This window comes from Ambystoma mexicanum, chromosome 3q (assembly GCF_040938575.1).
Source record: "Ambystoma mexicanum isolate Mex_15411 chromosome 3q, UKY_AmexF1_1, whole genome shotgun sequence".
Taxonomy (NCBI): Eukaryota; Metazoa; Chordata; class Amphibia; order Caudata; family Ambystomatidae; genus Ambystoma; species Ambystoma mexicanum.
The window spans coordinates 796,185,438-796,201,156 of NC_090926.1; the positions used below are offsets into that span (position 1 = coordinate 796,185,438).

Here is a 15,719-nt window from a genome sequence, read left to right on the forward strand (position 1 = left end):
CTTCCTGCTTTACGTTTGTTGTGCATTTTGTTACCCAATCGTATTGTTGTATCAAGTCGGTCGTAACAGGAAGTCTTTTTGTAAACACTAGCGTTCTTTCTCTAGCATTTGTTGTACATAATGGTATCATGCAAACTTTTGGTTATTCAAACCTTTTGTTTTTGGTCATTTTAGCCGTGGTAGTTTCAGCCGCGGTTAAATCACTTAGATTCTGTTGAAAAACAACAATTATGATGATAATTCTGAAAGAAAAACACTTTTTGGGACCTTCAATACCAACTCCTTAGTCTGTCCATGATGGCACAGATGTTAAGCAATCCTTTCCAAACCTTGGTTCACTTCCGATGGTACATTACCAGGTCACGGCTATTTTCATCCTTGCTGAACCATACATATACACAAAACAACTTGGGTATTTGGATGTTTTATTTATGGAAAAAGAGGTTGTGCCACCTGGTGCTTAGAATATTAAAAGGAGAACCATCACAAAATAAATGCAAACGTGAAAATGATGTTTGTGCCGAGGGATGCTTCAGCTAGTTCTGTTGTTGATTGCAGCAAAGGCACACATTAGCATTCAGAGCATATCCACCAGTTTGAAGCGTGCCTGCTGAGGAGTGGGCACAATGTTTATGAAAGTTTTGTAAATGATCGCTCCCCTGGGCAAACGGCAGACTTGTGAGCCGTCAGAGCTCTCGGGATCTGGCACGTACACTTCCTTTGTAAATCGGACAGTTCCATCTTCCAGTGCAAAAATAGTCTTGTTACGTCCGATTCCCACCTGAAAAACAAAACAGAGTCCTATGAATTAAAGGAAATACATACCCCCCCCAAAAGAAGTGCTGGCCACAAGGCAAAGGCCCACAGAGGAATCTATGAAGGAGCAAAGTAGTGAGGAGATGTGCAAGTTAGAGCGGTGGAATACAAAGAGAGCAGCAAGACATTTGGAATATCTGAGAGGGGGAAAGAAAAAGAGAGGAAAGAGGAAGAGAAGGAGAAACATAAGCTCTGCCGAGGAGGATATATTGGCAATGAAGCATTATTATGTCTAGGTGCCTTAGATAAGCTCTGTACAGGAGGACTTTTTTGTGTTTATTGGCTCCACAAAACAGTTCAAACACATTTTTGTTTCCGACAATAAGACTAAATAATACATCAACTTCATGACTTAATTTAAAGAAAAAAAGATACAAATAAAAATATACATATAAAACTACATTCCACTCTAACGTGGAAACAAAACATAAAATGTTTTCAATAACATTCAGTTGTAATCAATTTAAAAAACAGCAATTGCAATACACATTGACCTATTCACACCGCTCAAACATAGCTTCCAAATATATTCCGAATTCAAAGATTTCATTCTACCTAAGTGTTTCAAAAAGAACATCTGACGTTAAATACCCAAATGATCACAATATCAGATGTTCCAGTGTTTTAATCGACTCTACGTCTCTGCAGAAATGACAGAAAATACCATCAACGTCATAAAGTTTAAATCGTTTCTGTATTTCTCGGGTCCTGTACATGTTGCATCTGAATCTAACAGTCTTTCCTAACTTTCGGGCAAGGCAAATACCTCCAATGGGCGGCCAGTGTGCCAAGAGCCTTATGCTTGGGAGGATAGCTCAGAGGCACCGCACTCGTCTTGGAAGCAGGACGACGAAAAGCAACACAGATTAGATTCCCGGCTCCACGCTTAGAAATCTCTGGGTAGTATGCATGTTATAAATAAGCAATTATAAATACATTTTTAAAAATGAAATAAAATGCTTGTGGCGAAGGTGGGTGATGCTCTTCTGACCATGAAAATCATTGGCTAGGGTGCTCCAGTCAAACCTTAGCAGATTAGATTTGACCTTTCCCGGAGTACATTTCAGGTCTTCGATTTTGTAGCAAATTCACCCAAAATGTTTTTGCAATTTAGTGCAAAATACATAATTGATTCACCTTTTTAGACCGTAGGATTTTATTCATGTCTTCGTTTAGTGAATCGGCACAAGGAAGAAGCCGTTTTTTTTTTTTAAGCCAACCACTTCCACCCAACCATGCATCGGATGCCACATATTCCAAGATCAAATAAAATTGCTGTTGTATGGGCAGCATATTCCAAGTACTTTATCATATCTTGCTTTCAATTTTCTGTAATATCAGCAACATCCAAACTGGATAAACCTCTACACCAGAGGTTAATTTAGGAATGGCTGTGGTTGTGTAGCATTTCAAAAACTGAATCAAGGAGTGTTTACAGTATTTATATTTAATTAGTTTCATCTGAATAATTAGTAAATCAGATCCACGGTTAAAGAAATTGGTCATACTTTCTTTGTTCGGTGCACCTAGTATATACAGCCGTAGGTAAACAAGCTCCTTAACCTTTCCTAATTGAGCACCACCCATATGCCAATCGTCATTCCCCACACGATTTATTTGCCTGCAAGTAGTTTTTTTGGGTATTAATTTTCAAGTAATTTATTCTTGCATAACCCTCAAAGGCAGTTAGCAAACTTTATAAGCCCACAACAGTAGTGTCAAACAGGAGAAAGTAGTCAGCGTAGGAAAGCCAAGAGGGCCACAGATTACCAACTTCGGGGAAGCCACCACTGCACCTTCAATCTCTTCTCCCACATCAGAGACGTAAAGTATAAAAAGGCTAGGGGCTAGAATACAGCCCTGTCTCAAACCATTTTTTCAGGATAGTTCTAAGTTGCATAGGCACCTAAGTTGTTCAATCTAACCTGTACCCTTTAGGATTGATGTAATTGAATCATCATTTTCAACAAAAACCAGGGGTATAAACCAGTTATTGAGTTTCCACAATAGTTGATTACTGCTCACTAAGGCGAAGGCGGCACTTGGATCAATTGAAGCGACATGAATTGCTTTACAAGTGCCTTCCAATGCAGAGTGCAGGAGGCATCTAAGGAGGTAACCATTCAAAGATATCCTGTGGAACCTTCTAAAACATACCTGCCATTTCTTTTAACCGCCCCACTTCCATGGCCCAGGACTTAAGATGTTTCAGTAATATAGCCGGAAAGATTTTACTGTCAGCACCAATTATTGATTATGGGCCAATAACTACAGGGGCCTCGTTTATAAATCGGAATTATATAAGATAAATACCACGTGTAGGAAAAACAGACGTCATATCATTGAAAAGAAAGGACAGTGGCCGCCCAACCACACAGATTACCCTTGAAAAGTCTATTGGACAGATTATTGGGACCTGGTGCTTTGGAATCACTGGCTTTAACAATGGCATCATGCACAATTTGGGGTGAAAAATGTATTAATAAGTTGTTATAATTAGCCTCCCAGCAGTGTGCGTCCAGGAAAACCAAGGAGGTTGCCTGGTCCTCCACGTACAATTGTGAATAGTACAAAACCCACTGAGGTTCGGACACAGCATTAGTTTAGGAATGTTTGTGTGGGTGGTTCATCAAATTCACTAGCCTCCAAAAATTTGCAATTTTCTTTGATTTCAAAGTAGACAACAGGATCTCCGAATCCTGTTCTCTAAGTGTAGCACGTTGGCGCTTAGACCAATTTTAATATTTTGTTCCGATTATAACTACCATCGCCATTTCCTGATTTTTAGGAATGGTCCGTTTTTTGATGCCCCTAATGCTAGATCTAACTTCCCTCTTTTTTTCAGCTAGCGCTGAATCACATTCATGGAATTTAGGCCACAAACTAGCAGATCTACCCTCCTTACACAGGTTTACAACATGTATTGCCCAGGTGGATTCAAAATTAACAATTGTAAAGCATTCCATTTTATGTTATAAAGATGTTTGGTGTAAAAAAGAAACCAGTCTGTCGTATCTTGAAATAGCTCCTCTACTCCAAGACAATCTATCACTTTTCAGATTGCTAGACAAAGCTACCGAATATTGGGATGCACCATACTCCAGTTGAAGATCCAAATCACAACCGAGGAAACAGTAGTCACTTTGAGAAATGTTGTAACTTGGGCATTAATTCTGCTTCTCTAAGAGGTATGTCTCCACAAATATATAAATCTATGGTGGAATTGGATTTCCCTTTAGCCCATGTGGGATTTCTCACGATGTCACCTTTAACCGTTCCATTTTATTAAAGAGACCCAAAGAACTCCTACTGCTTATCCATCTGACCCCATTTTGACTTTCACTCCTGATTGCTGGTTAGCCAGTAACAAAGAATTTGCCAAATATGTAGACAGAGAGATAATTGTCTCCTAATAATGACCTTGTTTCATGTGACTCAACCATCGTTCGACACAAGAGGTCATCTTTTGTATTATGACATCAATGAGCTGCACCCCTAATGCCAATAAATATTAAACAACAATGTACTCCTTCTCCTCCCTCCTCCCCCGATGACTATGCTATTATGTTGCTTAATAGCACTTTTTGGTGGCCACATCCAAATTTAAAAAGACACATAACCCCACCAGATGGACGCACAGATCTGCCTTTTTTTGCAGTTAAAAAGCAGGTCTGGTAACCATCCAGACTAGGTGGAGTGATGAGCCAATGTTCTTTAATACAAATAATATCATGAAAGCGGACACACTTACTCAGGTCCAAGTTGTTAAAAAAGGAACTGTGTCCTCTCAAATTCCATGACATTCTTTTTAAAGGAAAGAGGGGCAGATAAAGCTTTTTTGAGAATTTGGTGACAATCTCAGTTGTTGAAAATACCCCAGCCAACCAAGACCAATCATGGTCATGGGATCCACTATTAATGATTGGTTCTGTATTGCTGCCTACTAGATGTTTAGCATACTCCCTATTCTAGACACAGACCTTAATTACACTACCCTTATTGGTGGTTTTCACTCTGCAAGCTCCAGATCAGCAACTATAATACCAATTCTTCGCAGATTGACTACTTCTCGTCTAATCACACCTGCTACCAGGTTAGATCCTACATGAATATTTACAGTACTGGTGCATGGTAGCTCGTGAAATTCTACATGGTCAATATCTTTGGAGCTTATACCCGATAGGTTAGGGAGTTGAGAGAAGACTGCCAGTATGTTCCACTCAGCTGGTATCCATGGGGATGCCACCCAGTCATAGGGACTTGGGTATCCTTCTCTGTGGTGACCAGCGGGGAAGTTCTGCCTGGAATACAGGTGGGCAATGTTCAAGACTGGGAAACTAGGGTAAGCAGCCCCCCCCCCACCACCACCCCATATCCCTGCAGCTCCTCTGGACCTCTCCTCACCTTGTTGTTAATTCTGGTGTGCTCCCCGTCCTGCCTTCTTGGCAGGGGCGCGTTGTCCTTTGTGGGCAAATGCGATCTAGTTACTTCACTGATGCCGGCCCACTTTGCGTCTTTCAGGTAGGTCTTATTGCTGCTGTATATTGTTATTTTTGCATGCCTTTCTTGGTTTAATAAATGTCTTTCTCTTCCTTAGGTGCGCGGAAGTCCAATGTGATGCATTGGCTGAATTGGGTCTCACCGGTAAATGATGGCGTATAAAGAGCGCTATGATGCGGTAGGTAGGCGCTATGCGCAGCGTTATGATGCCTTGCCTTTGCTAACCTGTTGTCTTTTCTTTCCCATAGATCGCGGTGCTCACCCGGTGTATGAAATCCTGAGGCGATGCTGGTCGAGGGGCGACTTGCGAGGTAAGCTTTTCGGCACAGTTCGTTATGTTGTAAAGTGTCTAATGTCTTGTTTCTTCCTTTTTTGCAGATCAGTCGGTCCGGGAGACGTGCTGATCCTAGGATGCTGTTCGCAGCTAGCGGTTAAAATTACAGGTAAGCTGCTGCTGCTAACAATGTCCTTTTGTCTCTTTACAGATGCTGTTCTTCTGAGGTTCACAGGTACAGCTGAACACGATGAGTGTCACGTTGCAGGATTGCAAAGTAACGCGAAGCGTGTTATACAAGTCAGGTGTGGTTTAAATAGCTTCAAGAAAGTAGTCCAGGTAAAGTAGTTCCTAGGCTACCACACCCAAAACACTGTACCGCATAGCTTGGTTCCAAGGAGCCAAGCTATGTGGACGCCCCCGTGTTGGCTGGCACTTGAAATAAAGTAGTTCCCTAAACACAAGTCTTTATTAAGTATGAGGCTGGTGCCAAAGGAGTCAGGACTGGCCCCAAGAGGGCCTAGGCAAAGGATGCCTATGTTTGTTGGAGAACCGAGCCAAGACCCCTCCTGGCCCATGGGCTTGCCAGGGGGGTTTCTGGATGTGGGTCGCGACACAGTATAGCTGTACTAATGAGAGCAATTAAATCATCATTCTTAAAAATGCTCTCTATGGCATTTGTTAAGGCTAGCCATCTGTGTTGGATAAGAAGTCTTAAAAAACTTCATGTTAGACCTGACCATCTGCTTGTTTCAATTTACACGAAGAGTAGTCTCAGGAAAAAAAAAGTCTTTACCATGAGCACCCCTCAATACACAATAAAATTGCGGTTTCACATAAGGGTCTGAAATGCATTGCTTAGAGGTATGTAATAACTATTCAGACCGCAGTTTATCATGAATTGAGAACGCTTTCGAATTCAAAGCAACAGAACCTTTGAGCGTGGCTAAGCTCCCTCGTCTCTGAGAGTCTATATAGATCCCCCAGTTTTGAGACTCTCTCAGCGTGACAAACATCCAAACCTTTTTCGTTGTAAAAACTGTCCCACGGACGAGAATAAACAGAATGTGGTACGGAACTAAGGGACCAATTCCAATCCACATTTCTTTGAGCTAGATTCTCCATTAGACGATATTGTGAATGTTTAAAACTCCATTTGAAACAGATCTAGTAGTTTGATCATTACTTAGTTTGGGGACTGATTGTAAGCGAACAGAGAAGTTATCGGTTCCAACACCTTCAACAATCTGACTAGTAGTGATAACAGAGTTTTGCATTTTTGGGTCTCACCGATTTGCTATAATGGACACAGATTATTTGTGAATCTTTGAGGGGCATGCCCTTTAAACATCAGAGAGGTTGCCATCTCACCTTTGTTGCTGCAGGAGTCATGGACCAGTTGTAAAGGAACCAGGCGCTTACCGTTATCCACATCTTTAATTGATTGTTCAGTTATGGAAACTGTTATGAACCGACCTCACGAGCAGGTCCGAAAAGAAAAATGCTAATAAATGATTTGGCGCTCTTTGTCCTAGGGGCCCCTTAGTCATAGGCGAAGTGGCATCCTCTCATTTGTTGTTGCCAATTGCAGGTGCTGTAGACTCACTCTGTATAAACTTAGAGGTGGAAGGGATATGGGTCACTGCAACCATAAACTCTTGGATTTGCATCATGGCTATATAAAACGTCGTGGTCCAAAATGTCTCCCCTTCCGAAAAAATGACTGCGAGGAAGATTTCATTATTGACTTCTTAGCACACCGTTTCATATTAGTGACTGCATCCCTAATTGATAGGTTACGCAAAAATGTCCTTGATGAACTTTTATTCATGTTTTGCAGACTGTTTTTTATTCTTGTCGATATTTTTTTTACTTTGTAGAGCGTTCTTGCCCCTCTTTGCAATTTCAGACTTTTCGGGCGGCAGATTAAATTTAAGGGTTGAATGGGGACATTCTTGGTTGAGCAGGTGACCACCCACCGCTGTTGAAGAGTGTGGGTTACAATTGCCATGCTCCACCATTTCACCGTTGAACCGACGCTTCAGATGATTTAATCTGTGATGTAATCTGTGGAGCCTTAGGAGCAGGTTCAGTCTGAATACTAGTTGCACAGTCCGCGGAAGCATGCCGAGGTGCACGGTTTACTGAATTTTGCAGCATATAAATTGCTTGCAAAAGAGGAGCCATCCCTTGCGGGTGGGACGGTGTAAGGATCTTAATTCTGCTTCATTAGATGCCACCTCAAGCTTTCTCTGCATTAGACCCAAAATAATATTATGTCCCTGTACCTCTGCCTGAATACCCTCATATAAGGACAGAACAGTTTAGTGTTATTAGAGCTTTCTCAGAGTTTTCTTGACGCTCTGACTTGTGGCTAAATTGCAGGGATTCACTTTTGTTATTTGGCGGATAACAGGAACTTTTTAAAAATTGTTTCGGGTGCGAGAGGGGGGAGGGAGGGTTGAGACATGAAGACACCGAGAAATCCGTCTCGCTGTCTGCCCCTTCATTCAGACTCTGAAACAAATAGTATGTGCATGTGGGCTCGATCTTTCCAATTATATCACAGTTATTATCCAATAATAATTCTGTAGCAGCATTAATCAAAAGAGAACTATTTGTTTCTTTGTTTTGGTCCATGGCTATTGCAAAGCAGGATTTGTCAGTTGTGGTAAGGCTGCCACCATGACACTGTCCGCTGTTTCCTGTAGTCATTGACAGACTTCAGCCTCCCTTCTCCCTAGGGTATACAGGATGAGGTAGGTTCCTAGCCACCTCAAACATTCCTTCAGCTATAGTTTTGTCTGAGTGTTTAGACAAACTGCGCCAAGCGTACATGTTGTGAAGTTACCAATTAACAGTGACGCGGTTTGTTGTAGTCCAAGCAATGCCAAACTTAGCACCTGGCTACGCGCACAGCTTTTGAACTCTCAGGTGCTTTCTGCTCACATGTCAGTTTAAGAGCGCTGAGCAACTGATGCTCCCAGACGGGTAAATGAATTGCAGAAAAGCAAAAGCGCAGTCTTATGAGCCTTTTCAAACTTGGTTTCCTTCACGCATAAAGACCGCTGCACAACTGTAGGTGATTTAGCACCCGACTTCTCCTATAGAAGGACATTTTGGCAATGAAACAGTAGCATGTCTAGGTGCCTACAATAGACTACAAGATGCACTGAATGATTAACCAACTGGTGAGTAGTAAGACAAGTAAAGTGGTTTGATTTGAAGATCTGTACAGACAGTCAACGCATACTTGCACTGCAATTTAGTGGGCAAGGCTTGAGAGGGGTTGAAGAGGGTGTGGGTGTCAGAGTTCAGTGCCAGGTCAATCGGGGTAAACTGGTACAAAGAGCATCCCATCAGGCTGGAGCAGGAGTCCAGAAAGCTGGTGATGTTTAGTGACAGCTACTAAACCTTGGAGGGAAAGAGGGGTCACAGAGTTCAGGTATTTCTGCAGATTAACACAACATGCATTAAGAATGTGGAATTGAAGGGGAGAAAGGAGATTGTGGTTAGGGTTGTTATCAATTTATAGGGTCTTCTTTTACAATAGGTATAATGATGGGCACCTTAATAGGGTGGGACGCATGGGGAGGCTTAAGTTAAGTGCAAGAAAGGGATGCCTTTTCCTTGATGGTCTAGGTTGTGAAGGGATCAGAAGACAAGCAGGATGGGTTGCCAGTTTAGACTAAATGGTAGGTGGACGGTCAGAGAGAACATAGTGCCATTAAGATGCGTTACATTATAGTACAGAAGGGTTGTATGTGATCTGTACAGAAGGGTTGTATGTGATCTGTACAGAAGGGTTGTATGTGATCTTACCGAGTGGTAAATTTCATCATGGACAAAACACTGAAAAACACTATTTTCACCCTTATAAAGCAACCCCAACCCCACCTTGACCCATTTTAACCCCTTACCCCACTACCCTTTATATATTTAAACTTTTTGGTGTCACTCTCCACTCTTGTTATGTACCACTCTGTTTTGTTTCTGATAAAATGACGATATCGTACAGAAGGATCAAGCAAAGTCATCAGCAGAGGGAATGGGATGGTATGAGACCGAGGGGTCAAGATTGAGATAAGCATAGACCAGAGAGTGGGGTGTGTGGCTTGGGTGCCATGTGAAAGGACGTGGAGGAGTAGGGGCTCCCGCACATCCGTATGCCGATCCCATGATAGAGTGCACTTTTACACATTTGCGGCGGACAAAAAGGCAGGCGCATGACTATGAACTTGTGAGGCCCGTTGTGGTGGTGGCAGACCCCACGGAAATTGGTTGGTTCGGACGACCTGGGGTTTCGCGGGGTGGCGGACGATCGGACCAGCGGAATCCAAGATGGCGGATGCCGACTAACAAAGGGACTCGAGGACCGGCTCCGAGAGAAACTAGCGACGTGATCACTAGCATGCCGCTATGACACTGCTGCATTCCCTGTGCCGTGAAACTGCCCCTCCGGAAAGCGACATTGCAAGGTACCGAGCAGAAATGCTCACTGGGTCCCTATTATGCTTCTGGATGCGCCCCGCCTGAGACCCTGTCGGATGCCCGCGGGCCGCGTACGCACTGAGCCTGCCAAGAAAATATCAATATAGTGCCCGGAATACCCAAACACACAAGTTGCTGCAACAGTGTTGCGACCTCACGTGAATTTTGTTTCCGAGTCCCGAGGAACGGCTCTGAAGGGGGCCAGTGAAGTGCCCGTGTGACTGCTGCTCCTGCAGAGCTGCTCCCCCAGCCCATAATATTCGAGCGCGCGCGTTGCCTGTGACCCTGCAGGGGATGACTGGGAGCCTCAGGCAACACTGGAAACACCACGGCCCCGACCCGAGAGTGAGCGTTGATTCGGCGGCTGTTACGCCTTAAATGGATGTGCTGCCGCATTGGCGTCGCTTGAGGAGGACGAATCCTGCCGCGCAGCATATGTGACGGACTGTGGGCTGCCCAAGTAAATACTACGAGGCAGACGAGACAGACAAAGCCAATATGGAAGGCACATGTATTGACACACTGAACCCCGGATGCCGTTGAGAGAGGAGGATGATCTCTGCATCCTTAAATGAGGTTCACTCCGTTCTGGCACCTACGATCAAGTAGCCTACCGCACCTGTAGCACTAGAGGAGGTGACCCATGTATTGATTCGGAACCTCATAACAAGAGGTTCGGTGAAAAGGACGCTAAATGACAAGAGTGCCCCGAAAGTTAATGCAACATTACAAACTTGGGGCAGCACAGAACTGATGCTGAGCCCATAAGTAATTATCTTAGAGTGATGTCAAAATGGTGCACAGCCATGTACAACGAGACCGGGCATAGTGATACTCATCAGCGCTCTGGTGGCTGCAGACATGAACACTGGGCGCCACGTGCATTACTGAACATGCCAAGATAACAGAGACTGGTTGTTAATGCAGCAGATCAGCTGTTGATTGGAAGAACTAACAGAACTGGCACTTGGAAACACTGAAGTCACTACAGTACAGAAGAGCGCATGGCTCAGGAGAGCTGCTCGACACAAAGCACGGACATCTGAACCGGGATTCCCGACCTGTGAAACAGTTGCACTGAGGGAGCACAGGTACGCGGGAGGACACAACCCATTCTAGGTGTGGAGTGAGTGACAAGGGCATACCTGAACACGGTTGAACTGACCCCGGACGCGCCAAGGGTGGCCTGGTGCCTCTCGAACTTTTGCTCAAGGAGGCGTGCTGCTGCCACACGCCCGAATAGCAGTGTAAGATGTCTAACAAGACTGTTAGACCCAAAAGCAAACAGCCCACACTGGAGGCCTATGCCAAGACGCCCACAGGAGCAGAAGGAGGTAGAAGCAAGGACTCTACCGCTGCAGTTGCGGAGACTCCGGGCACGATCCAGGAAGTGTTGGCAGCGATTGCAGATCTGAAGATTGCTTGGGAGACCAAACTGGGCCTGGCAATGGACGAATTGAAAGTGGGTCTGGATCTCAAAATCGCAGCGGTCGGGAAGAGGTCAATCTATTGAGACAAGACGTGCGTGCGCTCTGCGAGCGTACCGGAAATCTGGAACAGGAGATGGCCCCGAATACAGCGGCATGTGCCGCCCACAGATCGGAACTTCATGCCCTGGTGCAGCGTGTGGACAACCGGGAGGCAGAAGGGCGCGCTAGACGCAATAACATTCGTATTGTCGGCCTACCGGAGGGAACGGAGGGGCCTGACCCAACAGAATATGTTGAATCTATGCTCCTGCAGGAAATAACCGGTGGAGCATTGTCCCAGGGGTTCGCTGTTGAGAGGGCGCATAGGTCCTTGACAAGCAGACCAACCCCGGGCGCCCCCCCGCGGCCGCTGATTGCAAAGATCTTGAACTATCAGGATTGTGAAAAGATATTGGAATTCTTCCGAAAGGGGGGGGTGGGGGGGGACGATAGAAAGGGGGTCGGCGAAAATCACGGCGTACCCGGACAACACTTTGCACGTTCAGCGTAGCAGGATGAACTTCGGGGCGGTGAAAAGGAGGCTGAGAGAGGCTGGTCACCGATATATGCTGCTCTATCCGGCCAAATTGAAAGTGTTCTACAAGAGCAAAACTCTATTCTTCCAGACGCCGGAAGAGGCTATGGATTGGCTGGACGCGCAGGGTCGCCCTCAAGAACCGGACGTCCGGACGGGAGCCGCTGAGGATAAGTAGCGCGCAGCGGGGTCATCTCTGGTGATCTAATACAGGACATTGGGACTAGAATATAGAATTGAATAAATCTTGCAGGGGGTGTGTTGCAGCAAACACAGGTCGGCGAGACACTTGAATATAGGGTTAAATTAAGTTGTGGAGTATATGTTGCAGCGAATATGCACTGGTAGGATCCGTTGAACACTATTATCCTATTCGGGTAGGCGGGAGCTCCTGGGAGGCAGTCCTCAAACCCCTTAGAAGTACATTTAGGTAGGTCACTGTTAGATTGGTGACGCCCTGCGGGGTCCTTATCCTCGGTTCCGAGATAGGACCAGGCGCGGGTGAGCCTGAGATCCAGGGATGGAGCTGGGCATTTGTTGGGGTTGGGTGCAGTGGGGTAGAGGTGGAGGAGGGAAGGGGTTGTCGAGGGTGGGAGGGTTCAGAGTCGGACAACGGGTCATCTGGGGAGACATCGGAGAGGAGGGTGGTGGGGGAGTACATCGAGCAGATGGCATCGGGTAAGCTCATAGTAGTGACCTGGAATGTGCGGGGTCTGAATAGTTATCTAAAACGCAACAGAGTGATGATGTATTTAAAAAGGATGCGCATTGACACATTGACCTTGCTACAAGAGACCCACCTCACTAAGGAGAAGTTGGAGGTGGTCAGTAGGAAATGGAAAGGTAGTGTAAGAGGTGCCACATATTCGGCATATGCAAGAGGGGTGATCACCTGGGTGGCACCGCACGTGCCGTTTCAGTTGCTTAGCTCGACAAGTGATCCAGAGGGTAGAATGGTGGTGGTGAAGGGGATCCTGGAAAACAGGGAGGTGAACATTATAAATCTATATGCCCCTAACCCTGATACAGCGGCTTATTTTAGGTCCCTATATAGTAAAATTAGCCCCATGGTGGGTGGCGCGATGGTGTGGGGAGGGGACTTCAATTGCACCCAAGACCCCAGGATTGATAGGTCAGACGATAAAACTAGGAAGCCTGCGCCAGCAGCGAAAGCACTGAGGACACTATTGATAGACCTTGATTTGGAGGATGTGTGGAGAAGGCTACACCCTACAGAAAGGCAGTATTCGCACTACTCAGCGCCACATGACCTGCATACAAGATTGGATTACGTGTTCGTGGCGGCGGAAATGGTGGGTGCCGAATACAAAGCCAGGGTGTTGTCCGACCATTCGCCTTTGATCGTAGAGTGGCAACACCAACCCCCCCCCCCCCCCGAGCGCGTATCCCGACATGGAGGCTCAGAACTGAGGCTCTACAGGATGCAGAATTTCGAGAGGACTTGAGGGTGGCCATCGAGGAATACTTTGAAATTAATACGGGCAGTGTACGCTCTGTGGGAACAGTATGGGAGGCCTCAAGGTGGTGGTGCGGGGGGTAGCTATATCAAAATCTAGAGGGCTCCAAGGGGGGATTGAACGGGAACTGCTGGAAACAGAAAGAGAGCTGGAGGGCCTTACCCGCAGCGATGAGCCCGTCCGAGAAAACAGCGCCAAGATAAAAGTCTTAGTTAGCTTGCAGCGAACTCTGGGACAGATTATGTAAGTTAAATTATAAGAAATACACGGAGAGGTTGCATGCAGGGGGGGATAAGCCGGGTAGACTACTGGCGTGGTTATACAAAAATGAGACCCCCCCGTCCGGTGATCAGAGAGATCAGAGATGCAGAAGGCCGAATTTACAACACCCAGGAAGGGGTAAGTGGGGAGTTCCTCAAGTATTATAGACGATTATACGAAGACTCGGGAGAGGACATGAGCCAGGAAATAGTGGAAACAATAGAGGATGTGGGATTGCCCACCCTGGATGACCTAGAATGCGCAGACTTAGACGCCCCCATCACCGCGGACGAATTGGAGGAGGTGATCCAGCACCTCCCTACATGTAAAGCGCCCGGGTCGGATGGGTTACCCAGCAAATTTTACAAAACATACAAGCAGGAATTAATCCAGCCGCTGCTGGCCATGTTTAATGAAGCCTATGAGCGGAGGGTACTACCGGAGTCCCTCCGCGAGGCAGTAATCATTCCGCTCCTGAAACCAGGTAAGCCGAACATGGACTGTGGGTTTTACAGGCCCCTGTCCATGCTTAATCAGGATAGTAAAATACTCACGGCAGTGCTGACCAACAGGCTAAAGAGGGTCATCGGCAAGTTGATACACCCAGACCAAACGGGTTATGTCCCCGGTAAAAATATCACAGATAACCAAAGAGGCTGCACCATATCATTGACCAAACCAAGGATGACCTGAGCGAGATAGCTATCGTGTCGTTAGACGCGGTCAAAGCCTTTGATTCAGTGCGATGGCCGTGGTTGAAAGAGACCCTGAAAGGATACGGAATGGGATCAGGATACACTAAATGGGTCCAACTGTTATACAGTTCCCCAATTGCGAGAGTCAAAACTGGACCTACAATCTCAGACAAATGGCAACTCAGCAGAGGGACCAGGCAGGGTTGCCCCTGGTCACCCATGTTGTACATTCTGGCATTAGAGCTGCTAGCAATATGCCTGCGGCAACAATATGGGGAGGTGGGGATTTGCACGACAGGGGGCACACACCTGATATCACTTTATGCAGATGATATGCTTCTTTACTTGCGCTACCCAGAAGAAAATCTGCAGTATGTACTGGAGGTGATGGACCGTTATGCCACCCTCTCGGGCATATCGGTGAACCCCGGGAAGTCTAGCTTGTTCCCCTTGGGTAGATATAGAAGCACCCGTTCTACAAATACCCTGGCAGACCACTACATTCAAATATCTGGGTGTGAATATTTACCATAAAATAGAGATGGAGCACAAACATAATACAGAGAAAGTGATTGAAGGCATTAGGAATAGTATGGTGTTTTGGGCTAGGTTACCCCTGGCCATGATGGAAAGAGCGGCTCTGCTCAAAATGGTCGTTCTGCCTAGACCTCTGCACTTTTTTTGTGAATGTCCCATATCTGATCCCCAGACGCTTCTTTGTGAAACTCCATGGCATGTGCAGGGGCTTCATATGGGGCAACTCCAGGAATAGGGTTGCCCTGTGGAAACTACAAAACACTTATGATAAGGGGGGCATAAACCTGCCAAACTCTGAACTGTATTACTTGGCAGGGCAGCTGATGTATGTGGCCAGGTGGTTGACTGTGGAGGACTCGGCAGAGGCCAGGCTTCTGCGGGGCGACTCTGCCCCATACTTTTTAAAAGAGACAGTGTGGATGCACAAAACTAAGATGGCGGGAAGGGGGAGGCTATTGGAGTTGGGCTGGGAAGTCTGGCGCAGAGTGTGGAAAATGGTGGGCGACCCGGACCCGCCCTCTCAGCAGGTCCCACTGGTGGTTCTATGTGGGGATGACCCCCCAATTGTTCGAAACAGTTCGCAAATACTGGGAACCGGTGGGTCTAGCCACCCTTCAAGATATATGGCAGGACGGGGAGGTATTGGAGTTTCAGAGGTAGCAG

General features: G+C 46.1%; 1 protein-coding gene across 1 annotated transcript in view; it reads right to left on the reverse strand.

The window, feature by feature from the left end:
• Positions 1-408: 408 nt before the first annotated feature.
• The window catches only part of MRPL27 (mitochondrial ribosomal protein L27), a 57,336-nt gene continuing 42,025 nt past the window's right edge, over positions 409-15,719 (reverse strand). The window contains exon 4 of the mRNA XM_069654879.1: positions 409-781. Coding sequence (XP_069510980.1) covers positions 578-781 — 204 coding nt within the window. The 3' untranslated portion in view covers positions 409-577. The remainder of the gene's footprint in view (positions 782-15,719) is intronic.